The 27,841-nt window shown below is 35.9% G+C and overlaps 1 protein-coding gene across 7 annotated transcripts in view; it reads right to left on the bottom strand.

Moving 5' to 3' along the window:
- Positions 1 to 25,076, bottom strand: part of LOC149796425 (uncharacterized) — a 39,077-nt gene extending 14,001 nt beyond the window's left edge. Inside the window, exons 1-5 of one of the 7 annotated variants that reach the window (XM_089961092.1) lie at positions 24,962 to 25,076; positions 24,613 to 24,719; positions 22,396 to 22,543; positions 17,502 to 17,670; positions 3,961 to 4,018 (exon numbers count right to left, since the gene is read on the bottom strand). In XM_089961092.1, the coding sequence (XP_089817218.1) occupies positions 3,961 to 4,018; positions 17,502 to 17,670; positions 22,396 to 22,535 (367 nt within the window). In that variant the 5' untranslated portion in view covers positions 22,536 to 22,543; positions 24,613 to 24,719; positions 24,962 to 25,076. Of the gene's footprint in view, positions 1 to 3,960; positions 4,019 to 17,501; positions 17,671 to 22,395; positions 22,544 to 24,612; positions 24,933 to 24,961 lie in introns of those variants that run through there. The other 6 variants (XM_089961088.1, XM_089961089.1, XM_089961090.1 and 3 more) reach the window with 6 other exon arrangements.
- Positions 25,077 to 27,841: the final 2,765 nt, after the last annotated feature.

Raw genomic sequence — 27,841 nt, 5'->3', positions numbered from 1 at the left:
ACACCATTCAGGTCTGTGGTATATTGCATTCTGAAATTTACTGATTAAGACTGAAACCAGCGGCAACCAATGGAAGCAGAGAACACTGCTTTAGGTGATAACGTTTGATGGTGACATCAGAACAAATTTCATTTCCTGGAGGACAGGGCTTCCTGGAGGAATCTGTAGTTTTGAACCAACAGTTGGACTCCATAAAACCATTATGCAAGCCTATGATAAATTTGACCAGGAATGCATCTGGATGGATCATTATCTTAATATAGTTTGGGCCGAATGGTGAAAAGTTGCAAGAAGAGTCAACAAAATGGGCTAAAACTAAACTTGACTATGACAAGGAATATGATAAATAAAGAAAACGAGAGTTTAAAGATTCTTGGCTGCAGGAGATTCTTTGGCTTGAGGCAACAATTGCATCTTGATATACAATAAAAGATGACAAAACCAGTGAACTGTTTGCAGGATAGGTTACCACAAGGAAAGACACTATAAACACACCAAAAAAGTACAAAGGACAATACATGTCAGTTAAAAGGCCAAATCTGAGAAAAATGAAGTTGTTGTTGTTGTTGTAGGGTTTAACGCCATTTTTCAGCACATGATAGGCTATACATGGCGGCCAGTATTAATGGTGGAGGAAGAACCCAAGAAATCCACGGAAAGAACCACTGACCCTCGAGAAGCTACTGGCAAGCTTTCTCACATACCAACATTGGCTGTTCCGAGACTCGAACCTACGCAGACAGAGGTGAGATGGCAGTGATTCGTAACGGAGAGTGCTTTAGACCACTCAGCCGCTCGGGGCCCCGAAAAATGAAGTTGAAGGTGATTTGGATGGAGTGATCAATATGTACAATGTGAGCCAAACCAAGTATTACAAGAACTGCTGAACACAGCATATGCCAAAGCATGAGTAGAAATCTTTATTAAACTATGAATTTCTTTGAGTGGTTCAAATCATAGAGTTGAACTGCATGGCATCGCATAGATTTCATCAACAGTATATCCGACATCCTACAGAAAAATGTCAAGGATAAAATATCCAGCTAAATTCATATCAATCCTTTCAGATACTAGTACTGATTCAGCAGTTATAGACCAAGAATGCATTCTTCTTAGATTTCTAGACCCTGACATTAAAAGTCCAACAATAAGACAAGCTGAAATATCCAGAATATTTTTCACATACTGAATGCCATTTCAAATGTGCAGCTTAATAAAAGTAAACATTTTAACAGTCTTGTCTTCCAATATTCTTTTTAACTATGAAAATAAGGACAAGTGTTTTTTTTTAAATATAAACTTTTTAATTTACATGTAATCTCATCGGACTGTAAAATTAATCCAAGTTTATGCTGCTCTCTGATACCAAAGCCGGAGACTGGTAACAATACTTCCCAATGCTTGTGACACAAGTCATAACAATTTACTGCAAAAGATACTTGTCCAGAGATTCAACTAATAAAGGAAAATGAAAGAAAAGTAAAAGCTGATGAAGTTCATTATTATTACTGATAATCAATGTAAAAAGAGATACAACTGTTTTACCCCATAAATCAAGATTTGAATTTTTAGGACTGATATTAAAGAGGATGATCTCTCCATCCCTCTTCAATGAATAATTTTATATTCAGGACTAAAATAGTTATTATCAATAATATATTTTACAATTCTTGTTCAAACTATGGAGGTAAATACACTGTAAGATGTATTTTAATGAATATCCCATATCAATATGACGACATGTTTAAGTGAAGAGATAACAAAATGTGAAACCAGAGTATCAGTATTTGCACCACTCTGGTTACATGTTTGTCTGCATTTTTAAATCTACACATCACAGATATTTTGTTTTAGTGAAAACCCCATGTCAATATGACCATTAAATCTACACATCACAAGATTTATTTTAGTGAAAAGCTCATGTCAATGCAATCATTATATCCACACACCAAAAAAGACATACTTTAATGCAAACCCCCATTAAATTTACCCAACATAAAACATCTTTAGGTGAAAAGCCCATGTCAATGTGACCATTAAATTTACCCAACATAAAACATCTTTAGGTGAAAAGCCCATGTCAATGTGACCATTAAATCAGGAGAAACAGCAATAATGAAACAAATGCTAACAGATGATGGATGACAAGCAGGTGAACAGACACAGATCCAGTAAAACACTCTTTCCCATTTACAAGCACTGGGCAGATTAGGGAACCTAACCTGATAGGACAAGATTTGTATCTGGAGCAAGGGTTGAAAAGTCCCTGGTACAAATACTCTCCAAGGGTTAGATTTCCCTGTCCTGCATACACATATGGGGAAGACTATTTTCCTTGTCCAACCAAGACATTGTTGAATATTAAAAGTATGTGCACAAATCTAGAGTTACAATATGCATGTCAATGATATCAAATGAATGATGCCACAAAGATTTGGTGTGAACTTTATCCACAATAATGGCACAACAGAGTTATCATGGTCTGGAGAAATCTATGAATACCATCAGTGACCTAAATATCCAGACACTGAAACAATACTTTTCTCTGTCTGAATAATTAATATACTAATGTTTATGGTATGAATATATTAGTCCTGCTATGAATTTAAGTTTGGAAGCAATCCACATTTTTAGTTCACCTGATCAATTTTCACAAATGTTTTGTCTGGAAAATCAATATTTTTATTGTCATGATTTTCTATGAATGCATTATGGTTTTGCTTATCAATGGTACAGAATGGTTCCATGGTGTTTAGTTTTCTTCTGCAAAATTACGATAGCCTTTACACTGTGCAACTGGTGACAAGTCTCACCAAATACATATAGATGAAAATGACCCCGTTCTAATATCAACATCATTTTACAATAAAAGTTTTTGATAACAGAATGCATCACCTAAACAATATACATCTTTTATTATTCATTATCTTACCTCTGAAAAATAATCCATATTTTTCTTCAAAATGCTTGATGTAACCTAGACATGGAGGTCATTTCAACTTTTTTTTTTTTTGGGGGGGTGCAAAACTCGACAGGCTTGTTAATTTTTGTGTTTAGGCAACAGCAATTTTAAATTTTACAGTACAAGCAGAAAAAAACGGGGGGGGGGGGGGAATGACCCCCCCCCCATCCAATGACGTCACTGCCTAGACACTAAAACTCCAAAAATGGTGATGACTGCCAAAATATGTAATGAAGCCAAATCATGGACTGGTTGATAGGTATGAAGAAAACCAAACTGCATCAAAAATGACGCTATCAAGGTAAGGTATGCCACTGAATAAAACTGAGACTACAAGAACTTGTGAAACTCATGTATTGGTGCAGAGCACAAAATCTCAAACAAATATAAACCCAGTTTGATTTACTGTAAAAGGGAAAAGAAAGATAATAACCAGCATATATATTTTGAAATTGATGAGCATTTCTACTTGACGTCTCTTTGTATTCTCTCTACTGGCAATATGAAAGAAGCATGGAATCATGTGAGCTCATTGTAATGATAGAGCTGATTGATTTCATAGTTATCACAGCAATTCATTAATTATGCCATCTTTCTCACATTGAAAGGGTTTTTATATTTGATCACTACCTTTAACATGCTCATGGCTTTCTTTGTTTAAGAAACTGCTTGTAGCCAAGTTGTGGAATGTGTTAACTATTTTTTATTGCTGCAAAATGTCAATACTTCCAGTTAATCCATTCAATACTTGGAGTAATCAAAGCAGTTCATTGCGAAAAGGACTACTCAATCACCAGTTTAAGGGTAAAACATTCCTTAGTTTACATTCCAATTAACTCTTTTATTTTTGTCAGCTATAGAAAAACTTGCTTATTGTTCAGATATATTTGTTCTATTAAAAATCATGTGTGGTTTTAAAAACCAATTTTCTGGCCCAAGTTTTTGAGGAAAATGCCAGGTGTAAACTGTCATGCATAGCTTATTACTGTTATACTTACGTCGGGGGCCTTCAAGAACCTTGAGAACTACCTCTGAATGTGTGATGTCATTTTTGCCCTGAAATTAAACTTTCTACATGAGTTTCACTGACAGATTTTGTGCACTCATAAGAACTAACAATAAGTATCATAAATATTTTAGGTACCTGTGACCTTTTTGTCCCACATTTTTCTAAAGCTGTCTATCATCAGAACCAGTGTCAAATTCAATGTTAATGTTTCTGTAAACTCATAACCCCTAGACTATGTAATACAGGAGTTTGATGAAACTTGATGCTAGCTTTACTGTATAGGGAGTGTAAACTGGCTCTGGCTTCATACCTTAAAAATCATTAAGATCTGCACACTTTAAACATATAATAACTGTTTTTTGGACTGGTTATGGGACAAAACTTCAGATTCTTCTTTCTCCATGGAATGCATTAAACAACTGGAGAACAGGTAACAGGAAGAGGAAATACATGAGCAAACTCTACCAATGATACCTTTTTCAAGGGAAATTTCAAATGTGGCTGAAGCCCAACAAGTAGCATAAAACCGCTCCTTTAATGTCAAGGTCATGACACATGCTATCTACATAAGGTAATGGCAGACTTTTCCCTTAGCTTTACCATGTGAGCCATTTCCATTCTGAACTTTGCTGCGGCTATCTGCTGATCTGCCTGAGATCTATAACTGGTCCAAGTTTATCAATGGATTTTGGCACAGGATATAATCATCTCTCTATTGCAGCTGAGACTGAAGAAAAACTGAACAAGGAGTAAGGCGAGCTGGATAGGCAATTCTTATGCTGGACACTTCCACACACATTCAATACGACCAATGATCTGCAGTGGAGAAGCAAATGCCAATGAGTATAGGGCCATGGTTAGTGGCTTTAGTAACGATGAATGGAGAAAGGAGTCCAATCTTGTCCAGATTACATGAAGATACCAAGGTGTTGGGCATGGAGTAATGCACAGCCTTGCTAATCACCTTAGATATGCCACAAGTTCACTTCTAAGTGTGCTTATTACCTGATTTTTTCATCAGATGAAAATTAACATAGGATGCCAACTCAAACACATAATTACAATGTGGCCTTCATGTCACTGCAAGGTGATCAAATTGTTCGCTGCCACAATGTCCCTATCTAAGCTTAAAGCCACTTGATGGCAGAGAAGGATGCTGGCCACTTCCTGTCCAAACAGAAGTCCATGGAGTTTCCAGAAACTTGGAGTTTACGTATCATAGGGCAGGACAACTACTGGCATTTAATCTTTTCTGACTGCAGCTGAAGACAGGAGGGGCATTTATTCAGGCCATGATGATTTTGACAGGTCCTTAATTTAATGTAAATTTCTGAGTAGCCAAATAACTAGTAGACAGAAATTTACTAGTCCTTCCATTGATGACAAGTGACAACTGAAAACTTTACAAGCCACTGAATCATGAAAACTATTAGTCCTACAGAAACTATATTTTTTATCTAGTAAAATATGTTTCTTCATGAATACTTACCCTTTGGGTATGTGGGTGATAAATCTCCTCAATTGCCACCTTAAAACTGAACTCCATTTCAGCATGGGAATGGACATCATCTGATCAAGTGTTTTCATGCACTCACTGCGTGGGTGCTTTATCTGTGTTAACTAAGCATGCTTGTGATACCTGAGAGATTAACTGATTTCATGGATTAACACACATTAATCATGTATTTGACTAAAATACTAACATGTGATTCCTTCAACATCAATTTAAGGAATAGATAATTATGAAGACAAACCTGTTGGAAATGCCAGAAAGACTAACAAAAAGGAAAATCAGACCGACCCTCAAGTTCCACACAAATAAAATAATCAGAAGGCACATGCCGAAGAGGCCTGATATAGTTATAAAATAACATGAAGGGCCATTCAAAAACAGCCCCTAGCAACTATAAACAATGGAAGGATGTTGGACACAGTGAAAATGTAGCAGATGAAATATCGACTGTATTTACCATGCTTGGGACCAAGGAATATGTGGTGAAGCTAATCAACACAAGAGGGGACAATCCACCCACAAAATCATATGCAACAGAGACCAAGGACTTTCATTTATTCCTGACAAAGGAAACTCGCCATCCTTTGGGAATCAACTGAACTTTCAATCTGGGTTCTTTTATTGTCCCACTACAGTTTACAACAATTTGAAGGTATTGAAAATTCTGGTGATCATCTTATCTTTCTTGGTTCAGCGTTCTTACATTAGAATGAGATTTGCTAGACCAACCAAATCTTCTTCCACTATGTGAAAAGACAACATGGACATTAAGCATGTTGATGTCAAGTTCAGAACTGACAACAATGCCAAAGGTGCCATGTGGAGTGCTTTCCCAATGCAGCAAGACTTGAATGCACCAAGCATATCAAGGATAATATCACACATACTCTGACCAATAAGATACCCACAGACTGACAGTCAAGATTCCAAAAAAGTTACCAATATATTTGCAAAGGATAGTATTAAAAAATTGCAAAGATCAGTCTAAATCATACCAGAAACAATATTATATTGTATAACATACAATTTATTATAGGATTAAATGACTACGGTTTGGTATTTACTGATGTGTAAAATTACCTAATCACTCAAAAATTAAATAAACTCTGAAGGATTTTATGTCAACTTTGTGAGTGATAAGGTAACAATTACACATCAATTAATACCCAACCATGATCATTTGATCTGGCTTATAATTCCAATATACTCTCACACAGCACACTTCATTAACAGTGTTCACATTTAGGTAGCTCAAAGTTTTCTTTCTTTTTCCTCTTCACTGCGACAGAATACTCAGCCCCATCCTCATCAGCCAAGAGTGGTAAACTTTTATATAGGGTAGAGGTTCAGAGCGGGTCATGCTGCAAGCTATCTATGGAGCTTGTTATGATCATTTTTTTAAGTTAAAAAAGGTTGATGCTGTTTAAACCAGGCTATTCCTGTGTTTAACATTACACTTCCAAGGGCATGTGTTGTTGTAGCAGTCGTTCTTGCTTTCTGTGCATTTAGATCTTTCAAAAGCAAACTCATGTCCAGTTTTAGTGAGATCCTTTGTTTATTTCATGACACTGTCCTTTAACAGCTGCCAGAACATGTTTTGGAAGCGAAATGCAATAATTCCTGAAGATTGGCTTGTAAAGCCTGCCATAAACCTTTTTTGGCAAAAGGGGTGAGTGTTGGAATGCAGGAAGGTCTGTGCAAATACATTGTTTTAACTTATAATGGATATTTTTCATCTGTGGTTTGAACAATTGGATCAGAAATCATAGGAGTGGGTGGGTGGAAGCTTGTTATTATTATGGTGTAAGTTGTTGATATAGATCAAACTTCACACAAAATGGTCTGGAAACAAAAGAAGTCTTCATAATTTATCGTTGTATAGAAAAATCCAGATCAGTATCTTGTGACCGTTTACACCCAATCAAATTGTAGAACCTGTCAATTCATATAAATTGGAATTATTCTACATAATAAAGTGAGGATGGTGTGGACAGGCCATGAATTAAATATAAATATCTCAGTAGGTTAGCAAAAAAAACAAGTAAATATAGAAACTGACTAGTCCTGCTCAATCTTTACTAGTCCTTCCATTGATGACAGGTGACAAAACTGTTCAAGCCACAGGACTATTAAAATTATGAAAACTACTAGTCCTATAGGAATTTACTAGCCTAGGCTAGCAGGCTAGTGCTAATTTCGATCCCAATGTGTATCAACTACTTCTATTAAACACCAGATATACACAAATACATGCAAACATTGAAACTTAAGTAACTGTAATGACACATATGATTGTACATTTGCCTCTGAATGAAGTAAATTCAGTGTGACTTAAAACTTAACGTTAAATATGACAATCACTTAAACTAATGATCCTTTCCTTGGTATTGATCAGACTGATCAATTTAACAATTTTTTACTTGAAGCCTGTACATGCTAATCCAAAAAGCAAAAAAGGCCATGAGCTTTTGCACCAACTAAAAAATATGAATGACACAAATGTGCAACAAATAACAAATATAAACACCACAAATCACATATTCAAACTAATAGCACAACAGAACAATCTAGATACAGTGAATCAAATGCATGCCAAAAGACCAAAATTGTGAACTGCTGTCAGAGACTGGACCTTTTAGAGGCGGGGTTCATTTTTGGTTGCACTTTTCCAAAGATTACCCTTCTTTTTTATATGGAGAGCAGCAGTGTTAAGTCCATGGTGTCCAGACTCAAGAAAATAAAGATAATCATTACAGCAAATATTAAACCAATACATCCAATACTTGCTAAATAAGTACACTTATTACCAAAGAATCATAAGACAATCAGTTTCATTGGTTGATGGAATTGTTTCACTGATTCTGATTAGCTTGAGAACCAATTGAGAGCACAGGGTCAATGATCAGTGAAAGAAACTATCAAGAAGAGAAGAGACTGAACTTGTGGCTTAAGTGGTTAGAGCATCTGGTCCAGATGTAGGAGGTCAAGGGTTCATGCCCCATGATGCCACATGTCTATGGCATGATGCCCCATCACTATAAGCTGTCACACTACAGATGTTGTAGCAATATAACTGAAAAATTATAAAAGCTATGTTAAAAATCCAAATTACATTGTATACACACACACAAGGAGAAGCCACAATTGCTGGCAAAATCAGAGCAACATTTATTTCCAAAGTAGTATAAAGGATGAAAAACAGGTCAACTCAAATGTCTAAAATAAATTCTAAAGAGAAATGGTTAGTCAAGAACGAGGTTCAAATCCCAGTAGGGAAAGCTCACAACAGGGGATGTGGATACCAATCACAGTTGCTCCGTTTGTCATTTTTAATTTCTACAATAAATATTCACTGTTCCAGCATTATATACTTTGAATCAGTGATGTCTAGCACTGGGACATCATGCTGCAGACATGTAGCACGATGTTCCACCTAGTAACATTATCCTGACACCAGGCTGACAAGTCCTAACACTAACCTCTCAATGCTGAGTGCCTTGCGAGGCAGCTGTTAGCACCATTTTTATAAGTCTTTGGTATGACTCGGCCGGAGTTCAAACCCACGACCTCCTGCATTCAAGGCGGTTGTTCTAACCACTAGGCCACCAGAGTGGTCCTTCAATGAATGGTCATGAACAGGAATTCTGCAATGATCATGGTGAGGTGCTCTGAGTGTTGTATTACACTACTCACATATTCTTCTTTTAAAGTTTGTAAAGCAGTGTTGATTTGGCACTTTTTCCGATGTGACAAGTCTTGAAGTTTGAAAAGATCCACCTGCTTCAACATTTTCCATCATATAACATCCACAGCACACAAAGAAAAGTGTGTCAATTAACATCTGACTCAGTTTTCATTAAAAGTATAGACTGGTTAACTAACTAACTTAAATTAGCTTATCAATAAAACAAATCTGTTGGCAAAGTTCCCATTTGAAAAAACCCATGTTTTCTTGGAAATGGGTCAGACACATTTTTTTTGCTATAAATAGCAAATAAGGAACGTACTCCCTTTTTAGGAACATTCTCAAATGTATCTGAGTGGAATCAAAAAGATGATAATAAAAGTGACAAAAACAACTTTTTATTGCATTATTTGGATTTTTTTTAAATGTACTGAGAAAGTGTAATCCATATACAGTCTAGTGTTAAATGAAATTTCTTGCAAAAAGTGTAATGATTGTGGAAAAAGTGTAATGGTTGATATGATGTAATATTTTATTTTGGGTATACCTTTAAGAAAACCAAACCAAAACAGAAGGCTAAATACTAGCAAAGCTAATTTTTTTTATAATAAACTGTTTCTTCAAGGATACATAACCAATCATAACACCTAAGGAGAACTATTACTACCTCACAAATCCAGCCCTCCCAGGTTAAAAACGTTTAGCCCCCCCCAAAAGCTAAAAGTTATCTGCCCACCTAGGTGGTGGTCAGGCAGAGTCATCTCCCCTTGGTACAGGGATTGGTGCTAAATCCCATAAATATATCAGTTACTACTGGAGTGGAAGGCATGCTCTATATATGGATGCAACTGCAGGGGGCTGGGAGGGTATATGCATGGCATGATTGGACAATTATTTGAGAAGAAACATATTTTACTAGACAAAAATTAACTTCTTCTTTCAATACATTACCCAATCATAATACCTTATGAGAATAGGTAAGTGGAGGGATGTACACCCTAGATATGCCATCTCCAGTTCCCTAAGGTATGTGAGGCAGCTTCTAGGTAACCAAACAGGAGAAGACTCCATCTGCTGGGGAGTGGCTTTCAAAGGAAATATTGTCCCTCCTGCAAATCCAGTGGAAGTAGTGAAGCCACATTTTAGGATGTTGTCAACTGACATGGAAATGTTGCCTGTTGTGTCATGGCTATAGGTCCCACCAAATTAAGTTGAGACCTTCGTGATGAAAGATCTCAGAGGTAAAAACTGGAGAACAGGGACTCCGATCTCCATCCCATGACATGGATAATATTAGTTAGAATACATTTCCGGTCAAAGGCAATGCTTGTGGCAACTGCTCTAACCCTTGAGATGAAATTCATAAAAAATTCATTGAACTGGAGTTATTTCTCAATATGCAAATCAAGTAATCTTCTTAATCCAGGATGAAAGGGTCTATACTGTTATAACATCCTGTTCCTATTTGAGGTTAAAATTAGCATGATCCAACTCGATGCAATGACTGATATTTTATGATACAATTTCTAAGCTCATACTGGATCTTATAGGTGGTCTTGAGCTGAAGTGTCCAGAGTAGACAGTGATTTCATTACAAAAGTCTGGTTACCCATGAATGGAAGCCTGTTTTTGGCAATGAAACGGTACTATCATGAGAGAAAATGAACTGTCCTGTCAGAAATGCATGTAATTCATGTCCAAATTATAAGGATTGTATTATATTGATTTCACCTGCTGTCATTGCTACAGATAAGAAAGCAGGTCTTTATGAAAGGTGAGTCAATGATGCCCTTGCAAGTGCATGTGTGTGTGTGGCGGTCCACCAAGCAATGTATTGCTGATTTTGCCTGCTGATTGCCAAAGTAGTGATGAGGCAGGATTTGTATGATAGGTCAAACAATTAATATCTTGAGAGCAGTTCAATTGTGTTGTGAAAAGCCCACTTGGGCAAGGGTCCAGTGCTACTGACCAGGTGAAATCCAAATGAATAGAAGACCAGACAGTTCTATATTTTGTGCATCATCTATCTTCTATGATAGCACAGTGTGCTAGTGATAGTGAAATGGCCAATTTAACTGTGATGGATACTAAGTATTTCTCATCAAAGAGCCTAGAAAGTTAGCTATTGTGGTATGGATGTCTCCACTGGAATCAAGTACTCTGGTGTGAACCAATGAGGTTATGTCCCAGTGCCTTCCTATAATGGTCCTGTATTCCCTGTTTTAGTAATTTGGATTCAGGATGAAGAAACAGATACTTTTAGTTCCTGTATCAGATTCTAAATCCAAGGTGTTTAGATGTGTATACAGTAGTCCCCCTCTTGAACGGTCCCCCCCGACAAGCGGCCACCTGCTCCTTACGGCCAGAATCTGTTGGCACTGATGAGTTTGTGTTCAAAAGTACCCCTCAAGAAAGGCCATCCGGCTAACGCGACCAGCATATTAGTGCGATAATATAAAATTTACCCCTCACATGCAGCCGCATTTTTATTTTGATATGTATGCAGAACCAGTATTTTATTCATAACGTGTGTTAAGTAATAGATTTCTGTTTCCTGATGTCTGCTTTTCGTTACTGAAAGAAGTGTTGACTAAAGTACATGTACCACTAAGGTGAATATTATATCATGTACGCCTCACGGGAAGCCACATTTATTCCATAAAGCCGAGAAAGACTCAAATTTTAATCCATTTAAAAGGGTAAGTACATGTAATCCAATTAGCCTTACTGCTCTGTTACCATAAGATGTCCAGTTTATTCACTTTGATAATTGTTAAAATTACAATTATTGAACAGTAGTAACAGCTGAGAAGTGACAGCATCGATGTACAATACACAAGTCAGCAGGAAAATGGTTTGATAGCCTTTATGGCTTCCCTTAGTAACATGTTCACTTTGATAATTAGTGCCTATTACTAATGACAATGACTGTCAAAATTACAAATCCTAACGAATGTGAGGTCAAATCTGTGTGATGTTAAATGGTACATATCGAAGCCATTTTGGCTTCACTCACTCAGTGTAAAGAAATATATAAAAACAATAGGGTACCAGACTGCGACTAATGAATCACGTGACAAGATCACATCCTTTTAAAACACACGGCAATTTGTTTAGATGCATACAAAATTGTTTTATTAGTATTGTAGTTGGCAACATGAATAACTTACTGCAAAAAGATCAACATGTCATCGAGGAAAAGAAAAATTCTCAGTTTAGAAGAGAAAGTGAAAGTAATTCAACTGACCGAGACATTCAGGGGAAGTAGGGTCGAGGATCCTTGCAGAAAACTAATGTTGGAAAGACTCAGATAAACAATATCGTGAAAGATAAGGAAACAATTCTGCAGAAGTGGGAAGGTGAAATGGACGAGGAAAGGAAGATTGTTTGAGCCAGGAGATGTTTGTATCCTGATTTGAATGACAAGAAAAAGCAACAATTTTGTCAGCTGAATTGAGATATGACGACTTTACCACAAGTAACGGATGGTTGCACAGATTTCAAGTGTGACACAATATTAAGTGTTCTGTCCTTAGTGAAGAATCAGCTGATGTTAATAATGAAGTTGTCGAAGATCTGAACAAAAGACTAAATGATACATGCAGGGGATGTGACAGCAAGGATATTTTTAATTGTGATGAGACTGGTTTGTTTTTTACTGTTACCAACAGAGTGACAGATGATGTGATCTGTAACATAATTATCAAGGCAGTTTTAAAACTATATCAATGGTTATTCCTAACATTCTTTTGAAAATGATGAAACAGTTTGTTTTTCATTTATTTCACAACATGCATGTGATATTTTAATGAAAATAGTAAATGTTTTAGAATTAAATGTACTTGTGACTTTCTTCATATGTATTTACTATTCCCATTTGTCATCCCCCTCTAGAAGGCTACCCTCATTATAAGGCCACTTCCCTGCTGCAGTAGGGGTGGCCTTAAAAGAGGGGGACTACTGTACATTCAGCCATTCTATTGTATAGGGAGCAGGAATTAGCTTGGCCATTGGGCCCAAGATCAGTGTGACAAAGGTTAGGAGTATTGGCATTCCACCGTGCCACTAACAGCCATCATAACTCAATCCCATAAAGAATGTATTATATGAAACTGAGGATACTGTACTTGTGGAATCTGTACAAGATCTAAGCACACTGCTAAACTAAAATAACTGATCCCTTGTACTCAAAAATCAGCCTGAATTAGTCCAAAGTACACTATCTTTAGCACCTATTAAAAGTGCAATGAATGAATGACCAAAAATATAAAATGTAAAAAAAGTTTTTGGCTCTTTTTTCTATACATTTTAGCTCCGAAGTCCGGGAAGTGAAAAGGACCAAGTGGAGCTAGCAGTTTTTTGTACAGAGCACATCTGGAGTAAGACCAAGTTGTATACTTTATAACCCAAATTACATCCATCAATCATACACCAAAATAAAGAAAATTAAATGTTCTTTTGAACAATACCTAAGATATACAAGGTCTGTCTTAAATAGCCAGCATAACCAGTGAGGAAACCTAGGTAAATTCTTTTTCTTTAAAATTCTAACACTATGCAAAATACAAAACTATAGAGCGCCACCAAAGATAATTCTCAAGTGATGTTAGAACAGTAGACCCAGTGAGCGATGTAGAAAAATGAGGACAGAACTCATCCACCTAAGACATAATAACGATAAGGGAACTGGAATGCCCGCTTTGTCATCTATACAGTGAGATAGTGAAGTTGACGTCTCCTGCAAAGTAGCAGGAGATGAATGTGATGGTGGCCCACTACACCACCACAATGGCTGCACTTATGAATCTGATCCTGTTATTTCTAATGTACCACTAAGTAGAGTCTCTTGGATGGCAAAGGCCTGAGGGCACGTGAAGAGACATCCATTAAAAATGGAAGCCAAACAAATGGACATCAGATGCCTTAAGTGCTTCGAGGTACTAGTTTGCTAAGATTGATTAAACTCTGTCTTCCACTGAAACTGCTTACTGCACTATGTGGTTAGACTGATCCATGGGAGTACCTGTATAGACTGGGTATTGTGTGCAGGAAGTACCTAGCAGCATTATGTGAGTTAGACCAATCCATGTATAACTTGTTTCATGATGTGGGTTCGTTGGTATAACAGCACTAAACTGGGATTCATACTCACGAACAGATTGGCAGCAGTATGCAAGTCTTGGAACTTGATGTCAAGTTGTTTTATTGTGGCTGGTCTATTTTTGGCCTTGGCCTATTGTGATCAGTTACAAGACCAAGTCTGGTCATGAAGGAACATGACCATCTTGGCTGGCTTGACTTAGTCTAGTTCTTGAGATTGGCACAGGTTATGAAAATGTTTGATATCTGGTCATTAATTCTGACAAGAGACACTGTAACTGATGCATGCAGCTGCTCTCCCTCTTGCTGTCCAGGGATGGTATGGTGTGAATTCCTTGGGTGCAAGCAATGTTTACATCCCTCAAGCTATGACTGACCTTTGTCCATAATAGACGAGTCTGATGTGTATTGCTGGAACAACAACCAGAGAGAACTGAGTTGAGTATTTGTCACAGCAGTCTTGCCCAATGTCTGAATCTGGAAGACAAAATAAAGCAGACCCTACATACATTTAGTGGAGTGAGCATCCTGCTTTGAACTTGTAAGAAACTGTGTAGGGTTACCCACTATGACAAATACATGTAGATGTGTGCATGTGACATACAGGTAGAAAAATTTCATCAGTATTAATAATTAAAAAAGGAATGGAAGCACCATACAATGCATGTGTTACAATATCCATTATGAGACAATTTACCAGTAGGAATGTTAAAAAAAGGTAAAATTAATAAAGTTCTAGCAGGTGTCTTAATGAAGGCAAGGAAGCATAAATATATAATATCAGTTCACAATACTATCTGAAGTAGGACCTTAATGACAACCTGTACAGAAAAATCAGTGAAGCTTGGTACCGGGTACCTAGATGCTAAATGCATTGGTAAAGAAAACTTACCTGTATATATCTGGAAATTATACATACATTAAGACTTTTCTATAGCCCACTACAGACCTTCTCACATGTATAAATTAAAACTATAGCCAGAACTAGTGTAAACTTGTTTAGACCACCAGTCAAGTACGTAAATAACAGCAAGTAAAGCAAAGTGCTTTAATGTAAAGGCGTAACTTTGCCTTCATATGAAGAATACAATTTGGAAATATAGAATGAATATACTTCCCTTGGAAGTGAAGACTCCTCCGACTTGTGAGTCTAGGCCTAACAGAAACTTAGTAGAGGATTTTTGCTATGACCCTCTTGATGAGAGTGTGCTACTGGGCATGAGTGGAAGTAATAACTGTTATACTCATGGGATGAAGAGCCAATCCTATTCCAGGGGAGATCACTCTGCCCAACAACCACATAGGTGGGCAGATAACTTTTAGATTTTTAGCTAACAATTTGTAACATGGGAGGTCTGAATCTGTGAGGCAGTAGTAGTTCTCTAAAGTATTATAATTACATAGAAGAAATGTGTTGACAAGCATCTCAAAACCAAATATCAATATAACCGATGCAGCTAATATATTAATGCTACTGAATATTAAATCATGCTTTTTATGCTAAATGAAAACAGAAAAGAAAAAGTAAACAAAGCCAAATCAATTCAAGCCAATCAGCAAACAAGCAAGAAAAAAGGGATTAAAATTCATACCCAGCATTAACTATGCAGACATCAAGCTCGTGGCATTCCCTGAAATATTTTTACAAATGCTGCACTCACAGCATTCAACCTTCCAAACAGCTATCAATCTTCTGAATTCATTATAACTGCTGGCATGCCTGGCTTCATCTGGAAGGGAATTCTACAGCTTAGCTGCTTAATAATCCAAACTATGTAAACATGAAAAATGTGATTTTATTTGGCAGCTGAAATGGTCATGTCAAGGGCAGTATCACATCTTGCATCTACCATCAGGAATGCTGAGACCTGACACGATAAGCAATGTGGTCATTACATGTTTGACACTGCAATGTCAATGCAGAAAGATCACTGAATCATCATACAAACTGAATGATAGAGAACAACGGTGTCCACATATGCAAGTGCAAACTGTATACCACTGTCCATTAAAGTGACAATTATGAGCAAGCTATGATAAAATCATCAGTAATGGAAAGTGATTTTAGTTTGAAAATTTGATCTATAAAACAGAAAACTTGAATATTTTGTATTCCAACACACCAGTTGTTTGGCCATGCCATGTAACTTTGTCCACTCATAAGCCACACAATGGTTAAGTTTAGTGCAATGATCATTTTGGTCCCTATACCTGGGTATCAGTATTCCATGAATATGATTTTTTATTTTATTTACTGTATGTGTGGCTGTGTGTGCTCTTGCTCAGCTAAAGACTTTCTGCTGCAATTTTATGGTGGGAATCATATAGTGCTATTCATTTTTTTTCTTCAAAATGCGATGATCAAAACTGAGTAGAAATAAAACATGTGGTTTCTTAGTGAGACACATAAAATAGTGGATTTATTGTTTATAACAAATCATGTGTAATTTTTCAACAAATCTTGCATATAAAATATCACATTATGATATACATTTTTCCTCTCACCTTACAAGAAAAATCACAGTTCGAATTGGTTCTTTTTTTCTTTCTTCAAAAAGCTTAACTTTTCATCTTTTCATGGTCAACCTATCTTATATACACTATTTCTTGCTCAGACAGATGCACTTGCCCAACTTGTTTCAAACTAGACAAAAAGCACTTGTCACAGACTAGTACCTTGCAAAATTGTACCTGTCGAACATCGAAATGAATAGACTGGGATGTGGGGCTATGGAATTTGATCAGCCCTGGTGATTATCAAATTCTTTAGGTGTTTTCTCCTGATTTTCACCAGTTCTCGGAATAACGTGTTATACTAAAGATACAAATATCCTAATCAAATTCTAGAACAGTAAACATGCCACAGCATAAACAAAGAAATGCTAGGAAAAACCTGTAGACAAAATGGAATTGACACATAAAGAAAAAGTCTCTCAAGTAAAAACATTACAATTACGAAGTACAACTCTGAAAATAATTTTCCCCCCTATTAGTAATACAACAAGGTCCAAAAACATTACACACATACACACACACACACACATATCTATCTATCTATCTATCTATCTATCTATATATATATATATATACACACACACACACACACACACACACACACACACACACATACATATATATGCCAACAGCACCATTGTGACATAACATGCTGCTTTTTATTGGAAGAGTTAAGCTGGAAATAACACACTGGGTAATAGGACTAGTTGAGGTTTACCTCCATAAATGGGATACAACCCTTGCCACACCTATACTCCAGTACCCCTTCCTCCCAGGCATGAGTGAGGTCTAGCTTGTCCTGCCCAGAGTTTTTTATGTATTCGAGAACAGCCAGACGTGCATTCAGGACTTCCTGTCTGTCGTGCAGACCCCTTATGAACAAATAGCTGTAAAACAGAATCAAGTGTAACAGAGTAATGAAATGTATCACATAAAGAAGTAGGCGTTTGGGGTGGGGGGGGGAGCCAGAGTATCTCTCAATAAATATTACAAATTGTTTTTGCAATCCTCTAACTTTTACTAGTTGTTGAAATTATGCATAAAATAAATTCAAACTGAAGTTATCTTGGCCTCAATTCTCAGAAAAAATTATTTTCAATTTTTTATATTCAAGGTAGAAAGTTTATCCATTTAAAATTAAAATAATGTTTAACCTTAAATTGACACAGTATCGACAGCAACGTAATTACATATTATAGGAGCCCTGAGTGGCCAAGTGGTCTAAAGTGCTCACCATTATGGATCACCGCTGTCTCACCTTTGTCTGCATTCGTTTGAGTCTCAGGCTCAGCAAATGTGGGTACATGAGAAAGCCTGCCAGTACCTTCTCATGGATGGGTGGTTCTTTCCGGGGTTTTCCCAGCTTCTTCCTCCACCATTTATACTGGCTTCCATGTATAGCCTAGCTTGTGCTGAAAAATGGCATTAAACCCTACAGCAACAACAACATATTAGTATATCATAGGCGTTGACTAATCTGGGACATTCAAGAGTACAAGCCAAATTACATGCAACAATAATATTGTTCAATCACTGCAGGGTACCCATTCAGCATGCAGTCCACTCATCTAATTCCTGTATTCATTCACACGTATAATCAGTATAAATTTCACCGCTGAATACACATGTATATATTCCTACTTATTATAATTTATATGGCCATTTTTGTCTCTGTTAACTTTACTTTGTCAGAATTGTACAATATTTTACGATATTGCACACCTTCATCTTGCACTCATGTGCACAACACGTGTGCCCAATAGTAGTATAGTGCATTAGGAACTACTTTGTAAACAAATCACGTACACTCATGTAGTAGACGCTTTACATTTTGGTTGATTGAACTTGTTTCTGAACTAACTAGACCACTTGCATTTTATCCCATACCATATTTGTCAGAAGAATACAAACTCCCATTTTAACCATCTTAAATCATCATAAAATCATCTGGTTTTCTGTGTTATTATAAATATACTTTTGTTTTTGAGTGATTATCACATATGTACTTTTCTGATGACAACTTTACACAACTTATTTGGTTCTAAGCACAACTGCAGATGAATCTGATTTTCACTTGACTTGCTGGCAGAAAATAGTTAGGGAATCCATGCTTGATAAAGAAAACATAACGTCAGTGAGACTTAGGGATCTGTGGAATGAATCATGAAACAGGACATTTCCATTGACTACGAAAGGAGATAACAACAGAACAGTTTTAGCTTTATCTACTGATTTCCAGATATTGCTGTGGTGTTGTTTATTTCAACAAAAAATATGTTGCTTGTGAGCGAGGATTTTCATTACATAATTGTATCAAGCCTAAGGGCTAGGGAGATTAAAACAAGAAACTTTAATGAAATTGAGGAGGGTGTTGGAAAAAGGTTCTGAACATAAGGAGTTCTGTCAAAATCAAAGAATGGCAAGGTAAAGCCATTGAGAATTGTTACAGCTGCAAAACAAATAATCACATTAATCAATATTCAAGTATTTTGTTCTTTCACTAATACTAAATATTTCACAATGAGTAAGCATTAGCAAGCTGATGATGTGTATTGGTAACCCTACAATACAAGCATGACGTTCCGCAAGGAAAAATAGTATTGTTATTGAAATGACTATTTTAAGGGTTTGGGGAGTTTTTCAAGGTAGGACAGCAACTATCAAAGTTCTTGGGAGAAACATGACATCATCATCAATTTCATGTTTCTAGTACATGAAAAATAATCATCAGAAAATTTAACCCAAGTCTGTGGCACATAAAAAGTATGGGTCATAATGACCTACTCAAATGATGGATATGTAACCACTGAGATCCATCGTCAACTTCCATGATTCTAGAAAGGATTGTATGTACACATCATGAAGAAAAAAACACTGCAGTCATTAGCTCAATGCAAAAGTGTAAAATATAGGTGGCCTTTATGGATACTGTTATAGCAACAAGAGAGATGCATACAAACATCAAATTTAATGATTACAGCATGAATACTGACCTATGTTTAAAGATGAGAAGATGAGAGCGCATCGTCTCATCAAGATTCACGATTAACAGTATCTGATGCAGTAAAATGTGAAATATAGGTCACACTGATCTTTTGTTGCGGTGTGTGCTACAAATAGAGATACTTACAATGACCTTGTTTGATGATTCTCGCAATCTGATTAATACCAGATCTCTACTGTCCTACGTGAAGATCTGACAGCGACCACTTAGGGGACATGTACTGGTGACCTATATAATTACCATGATCACAAATTTGATCAGCCAATCAGATGAAGTCTTATATCTTCATGTTTGGGAGACTGAGCAGTATAGATAAAGACCATCAGTGTGTGCTCATCAATCTGATTCACTTTCAAATTTCTGAAAGCTGAATTTCCATTGGCCAACTCAAATGTCACCAATACATAACCCTAAAGTGGTCGCTGTCAGATTTTCATTCAGGACAGTGGATATCTGATTTTAATCAGACTGATGATTCTGGCATGGACAGTGCTTGAGACTGAAGCAAGTCAGTGAAACATGTATACTGGATACTAAAAACATATCAAGTTGGAAGCTAAATCCAATAATATACATGTAGCCAATAAAATGTGAAACTCAAGGGTGCGATATTAACAGGGATGCACAAAATCATTAACTGATATATCTAAACTGAACAGAGCTTGTGAAATAAGCATAGCTGCCAACCTTCCAGGCTCACAATTAGTGAAAATAGGGATAAAAAGTTGTGAATTTGGACATGAATTAGTGAAAAATACCATGACAAAAACTTCATCCACTCTGACTGTCAATACTACACTATATCAAGTTCGCAATATAAAACTAAAACACTGCATATATGCAGAAATATTTATTTATCAAGACATGATACTGTGGCAGACTTAAACTTCCTCAACTGCTTGATCGTAAATTGTTTTCTAAACAGTTCAGGCTTCTTGCCTGCTGGTTGATCTTGGTGACTAAAATTGCTGACAAATTTAACTGCAGCCAAGCAGGCCCTAAAGTCTGTCTTATTTTTCCTCACTACAGAAAATACTCTTTCGCCGTCACTGTTGCTGTGAGGAATGCATAGGAGCTGCAGCACTTTTGGTTCTTCCACAGGAAAATTTGGAAGCTATTTTCGAGTCCGGGAACATTTGTCAGAACAAATGTTTAGCATGGTCTCCAGCTGATAAAGGTAGATTGTGTTCGACAAGAAAACTCACAAATAATGCTTCAGTGTTGGTAGCCTGCAGGTCTTCTGCTGATGGCTTAAAATATTCCAGAGCTGAAATCTGCGAATTCCTAATTTTCCCAACTTTTACGTGTTTTTTGCAACCGATGTGCTTTCTCACATCATCTCTGCGATGGCACACTGAGTGCAAAAAGCATGATGAATATCAATGTTTAATGGCAGAATGCACGACCAATTTTTAATATATCCAAATTAAACTTCACTTTTTAAGTAATACATTTCTTTTTCCTTGGTGGTGAAGACATTTTCAAGATCTTACATTCGAAGCTGAACGGAAACTCAAATCAGTGTTGGTGACACATGCGCGAAGCAAAATTCCGGTTAGGCCCCAGTTATTCTCAAAAGCATTTGCAAAACTACTCTTATACATACAGATTAAAATAGGCTAAGATGCTTGCTACCGGGCCAATTGTACTAATTGGCTGTAGATCTACTAATATCGAGACCAGCAGTAGCGGACCGTTTTGGCAACTGCGAATATCACGACTAGCGCTTAATGGGAAATTGGTTATTTTATTTCAGATTTAAAATAATTGAGGCTTGGAGAATTTGTGAATTTTTTGCTTGCGGCATGAATCCGTGAATCAGTGAAAAAGTCGTGAAATTCACCCCAAATTCGTGAGGGTTGGCAGCTATGAATAAGCTTTTAATGCAAGATGTAACCAAAGTGAATCATGAAATATGGGTTACAATCACGAGTCTGGGTATAACAGCATTTATATAGTGTGCAAAAAAAAACCCCTGACAGTAGCAGGTTTCACTGTTGTCACTATAATATTTTTTTTAACCGATTAAACTGTCCTGAATATGCTGTATCGACTTGGCATGCAAAAATAAAATTCAGACTATTTTACATATACTGTAACTCTCTTTCATTTAATTACGGTGAAAGATAAATTTACTCAATTACATGTATTTAACTGTCTTGTTGAACATTTTATTCTGTATAACACTATTTCATTATCCCTTGTCCTGAATCTCTTTATGACTCACATAATAATAACGAAAGTCAATTTATCTAATTGGTATTTAATTTCCTTATTCAAAGTTTTTTTCATCTGAATAATACTGCTTTATCACTTGTTCTGAACCTACTCAAGATTCATATAATAATCATATTTAATTTATTATGTTGATATTTAATTTTCATGTTAAAGGTTTATATTTTGTACAATACTGTTGATATTTAATTTTCTTGTTAAAGGTTGATATTTTGTACAATACTGTTGATATTTAATTTTCTTGTTAAAGGTTTATATTTTGTACAATACTGTTGGCATTCAATTTTCTTGTTAAAGGTTTATATTTTGTACAATGCTGTTGGTAAATAATTTTTTTAAAGGTTTATATTTTGTATAATACTGTTTAGCATACCCCTTGTCCTCCATCTCCTTGTGAAGGGCATCTCTGTCACCTAGGAGCTTGTTACAATCCTCCAGCTGACCAAGTTCTTCTGATGGAAACACCACATTTCTAGTGCCAAGCTGCACTATTCTAGAGGATTCAGTCTCCATTCTCAGATCTGTGGGATAAACAGAAACAGAATCATCTGTACTGTTGAAACCATATAATTACCATTTTCTGAATGTAAACCTTATGAGCAGTAAACTGAACTACCACAACAAACCAAGATGAACTGAAACAACTAAACCAAGCCAGAACTAAAACAAACTGAAACACAACCAAAGTAAACCATAACACAAGTTGCTTTTTTATTATATAAAGGAAATGTTTTGCTTTAAAAGAAGATAATATATGTTTGAGTACAACACAATTTATACAATAAATCAAACTCGTTCCTAATGGAAAGGGATATACATTATTACTTACAGATATTAAACCTGAGTCTCACTGTAGAGCCTCTGAGAGTAATTGTTCTTTATTTACATACACAGGTATAATTTGTACAACATATTTACAATTGAACTAAAAGTTGACTGATTGCAAGAGGATATATAACAACTGTTCATTTTCCCCATACTCTCAAAAATCACTTTCCATACATCAATCTCTGTTCAATATAAATGTATCTAACATATTTTAAACTTTTTTTCTCTCAACCTATCAGTTGATTTATGTCTGCTAACCCATCACACACACTGCTATCATAGGACTACCTACCAGTAAAATGGCATAACCATTCACACCTCAAAAAGCACCATAATTGATTTTAAACATCTTCTGTTATATGAACATCAGAATATTCTTCATTCCACATTGCTGTTGCTTATTTCATTTATGTGAAACTACCCCTTAAAAGTCATCTGCAAGAAAATGCTGACATATAAAATAAAATGTTTACATTATTTTATTACAAAAGAAGAAATGTGTTAACATATGATATGCCCACCCCACACACACAAAAAGATAAGCTGTTACTATATCAAAGGGTACTGGGACAGTGCATACAAACTCTGAAAGCTGGATGTTCCTCTAATTTTCAGATTGGGCCCCTTCTGTATTAAAAGGGACAGTCCTGTTGGGATTGTAACAAAAAAAATTACTTGTGAAAAATTTGATCATGCTGGTGAAATGGATAAATTTATTTTCAAGATATTTAAAAAATATTAAATTATAATTATTTATCACCATCGCCCCCTTACCCTTATGAAGATCACATAATTATCATACTTCCGTTGAAAGCTCTAAATACTGTGTACAAAGCAAAGCATATTAACAAATTCTTTATGTACCACCAATATCAGCTATTCCATTTTGATATGCAAATGGAGGCACTTTCAGCATCTGAGGCCATAAGAACTGAAGAGATTTCTGTTTTGTTTTGCTAAATAGCACAGAACATGGTTTGGTCTTGCTACTTTAATGGATAGGTTCAAATGACTCCAAACCAAACAGAGAATACCCATGCACACTTGTTTCTCACGCTAATGTTATCATAAGGCATATAGGGTTACAACTGAGTGAGAGCCTGGAGCTGACCTTAGATGACCTGTAACTGTCAGACCATTTGTAGCAACAGAATGTTAATATCATATATTACCACAATTTCAGTGCTCTCAGGGACGAGAAGCTTCTTTAAGGTAGCGTACTGTTCACTATTTCATAATTGTCATAAAAGAGAAAAAGCATATTTAATTAAAAAAAATGCAAAATGCATTAGTTTTATAGGGAAGCTTTTTAGTAATGTAATTTTAAATGGCGATTGACCGATTTAGTTTGTTTCAATTTAAAAAAAAATTTCTAACCATGGTACTGATAGTGATATTCTTACACCTCAGAATGAAAGTTGCATTACTATTTTGTCTAAACAAATAGCACATTTCCACTTTTAGACTTTAATTCTGAGGCCATATTTCACATGTGGATAAAAAGAAGTCATCTGTTTATTTAAGATATTCCGATTTCCATCATTCATAAATTAAAAATATATCAAAATGACTAAGTGATTTTAGATTTATAATTTAGTATTTCTTCTGTGGTATAAATATAATTCAAACTCTCATTCAGAATGTAAACGGCAGAGAGCCATGGTCTATTGTAGGATTAGTGAATGGTTCAAATTTCTAAACGATTGTGACAAAAAATTATACCAAATACACCAAAATCATCTTTTATATGTTCAAGCCCTACCGTCTTGTTAGTTGTAATCAATTCCTCCACTAACCTGAAAATTATCCTCGTCTTTTTCTCAAACGAAGAGGAATTTTCCCACTAAATTTTCAGTTGTAGAACATCGACTGAAAGTAAACAATTTTTTCCATTAGAACAGAGTCGAGGGCAAGGTAACCCTTGCTGTTTCGTTTTCAGGGTTAAACAAACTATAAACAACCTAAACTGCGCATCATATCTGGAACAGGTAATTATCTGGGACCTCGGCGGTCCCAATCTTCACAGTATGTTAGTCCCATCTGTGACTAAAATAAAAAGACAAAATACTTAACAGATAATAATAATCACCCTCTATCTACGTTATTTATACCTAATAAAAAATTTAATTAGGTTACAATATATGCTGCTGTAGTACTTCCTCGCTCTGATAACTCCCCTTCCAATCGGAGCACTTTGAATCTCTGTTACAACTATCCCAAATCGAATAGGCTTGTACTTAAGACGTTAGACTGGTTCCTTTGTATTACCGCAAATGTTGGCTTACTAGTTTTGTATTTAGAATTTAAAGAAAAAAAAAAAAAAAAAAAAAAAAAGGAAAAAGAATTTCCCCGGGTTTCCTCATTGGTTATACTGACTATTTTAAAGGACCTTATATATCTTAGGTATTGTTCAACACATATTGTATTCCCTTTCTTTTGGCGTTTGTTTGACGGAAGTATTATAAAGTATAAAGCTTGGCCTTAATTCAAATGAACATCTTACAAAATACTGCTAGCTCCGCTTGGTGATTTTCACTTCCTGGATTTCAGAGATAAATTATAAAATATAGAGCCGGTAATTTTTTTTTTTTACATTTGATATATTTAGTAATTCATTCATTGCACTTTCAGAAGCTGGTATTGTCTGGTCTGTCAAAATTCATTTTCCCTATTTTAATAGGTGCTAAAGATATGTACTTTAGACTAATTCAGGCTGACTTTTGACCACAAGGGATCAGTCATTTTAGGTAGAAGTGTGGTTAGATCATGTACAGTTTCTACAAGTACAGTATCATCAGTTTCATATGATACATGCTTTATGGGATTGAGTTATAATTTATATTAGTGTCAAGGTAGACGCCAATAATCCCAACCTTTGTCACACCAATCTTGGGCCCAAGGGCCAGGCTAATTCCTGCTCCCTATACAATAGAATGGCTGAATGTATACACATCTAAGCACCTTGGATTCAGAATCTGATACAGGAGCTAAAAGTATCTGTCTCTTCATCCTGAATCCAAATTACTAATACAGGACCAACCGGGTCAGTATAGGAAGGCAGTGGGACATAACCTCAGTGGTTCACACCAGAGTACATGATTCCAATGGAGCCATCCATACCACAATAGCTAACTTTCTAGGCTCTTTGATGTATTTGGTAATTCATTCATCGCACTTTCAGAAGCTGGTATTGTCTGGTTTGGCAAAATTCATTTATCCTATGTTAATTGCTGCTAAAAATAGTGCACTTTAGACTACTCCTGACTGAATTTCTAGCACAAGGGACCAGTCATTCTAGCTAGCTGTGTACTTAGATCATTTACAGTTTCCACAGGTACACTAACTGATGGATTTTCAGCTACAGTACATGAAAGTAACACAGAGCTTCACCCATATTATCTCCATTGTGCATGCTGCAAACGTAAACAACTTCACCTTAGACCTACCACTCTCAGAAGTTCATAATATATGTTGAGCGCCCCCAAAATAAAATTATAAATTAGCAGGAACAACATCGAAGTCGGGAACCATGCTATTCAACAAAAAAATAACAGGGGACCAATGAGCCAGAAAAAAGAAAAGAAAAGAAAAGAAAAAAGGACCAGTGTTAAACAGCAAGTTTGAACAACTTCTGCCCTCTCTGTGAGACAAAAACTGACTCAAATGCAAAATACATGCGCTTTTTACTTCCATGCATTGTAATAACATTTTCCATAACAACGCGCACTTCTATGGTCTCACTGGATAGTTTCTTATTTTGCCACCTCCCTCATTTTTAAGGTAGAAGGCATGAACCTAATTTTGAAAAGCCTAGCATTTATAAATTCGTACAGAAGCTAAATCTATAATGTGGTTTGGATTTACTTTGAATTAGGCTTAAAAATGGGTTGGTTTGTTTGGTGACTGCCTATCAGTTAGACTGGCACTGGAGATCGAATGCGTAAGTTCGGCTGCAAATGAACAGCCTACTTGGCTTACGTATTTACGTATGTCTGCTACAGAGGTAGATATCTAAAAATTGAGATGGTTGAGGGGTGATGAAAAGTATGTTAATTTGTTATAGTATTAGTGAACTTTATTCATGCATAGGGCACATACTGATTCTTTTAGCTGCCTTGTCACGGGAACATTCAAAATAACTCTTTCGTGTAAAAAAACGAATGTTAAAAGAGGGGTTGGTGGCAGTGTTGGTTCATCATAAAAGCCACAAGTTGTATAAGAAATTAACCAAATTGCCGCAGTCAAACTCTCACATGCATGCTTTCAGCAAAAATCATTAGTTTGTTTTTATTTGTATTTTCAGTGTAAAATTATTCTCATTTTTCTGCAATAGATCATTGTCGGATGAAAATTCACCAAATAAACTGTCCAGTGAGACCTTAATCAATAACAGTTTGAGCTCTTCTTTTGTTTGTTTAAACAACATTAAGTTTGAATAATTATCAAACTGAAATGTTCGTTATTGTCGCCGAATGAAACTTCAATATTTCTTTTAACTTTCTTTTGCACAATAATATCTTTGTTGCAAAAGTTGCCATGATTAAATAAACCATAAAGAGGTCTTCAAATTGATTCTGATTTTAACCTTGTGAATATACATGTGAAAATTATCGTGTGATAAATGCATAATGCCAGAAGCAGTGGAAGGAAAATAGTTTTAATTATAATTTCAAAAAAATAATTGTTATGTTTTATTCAACCGTGGAGGACACGCCTCGCTGATGAAACAAATTCCCACAGTTATCAAAACTCTTATTATTTGATCTCTTCATAAATCATGACATAGTGAAAATGTTTATAATGGTGAGTCGATCAAGATATTAATTTTCTTGATTTTAGATTGTTTTTGCACATGAAAATTTCGCTAGCTTTCTGGAAGCTTTGTATTTCGAATTTGAATAATCTATTATTTTGCGCCACAGGTGAAAAATTCGCAATTGAAATCTTTGTTACATTCAAGCACGAAACCACAGTATACTGTGCTACTAGCT

The sequence above is a fragment of the Sinohyriopsis cumingii genome, chromosome 6 (genome assembly GCF_028554795.1).
Source record: "Sinohyriopsis cumingii isolate HCF-2022 chromosome 6, ASM2855479v2, whole genome shotgun sequence".
Classification (NCBI taxonomy): domain Eukaryota; kingdom Metazoa; phylum Mollusca; class Bivalvia; order Unionida; family Unionidae; genus Sinohyriopsis; species Sinohyriopsis cumingii.
Note: the sequence above shows the minus strand (reverse complement) of the source record. Positions and strands in the feature narration are given on the sequence as shown.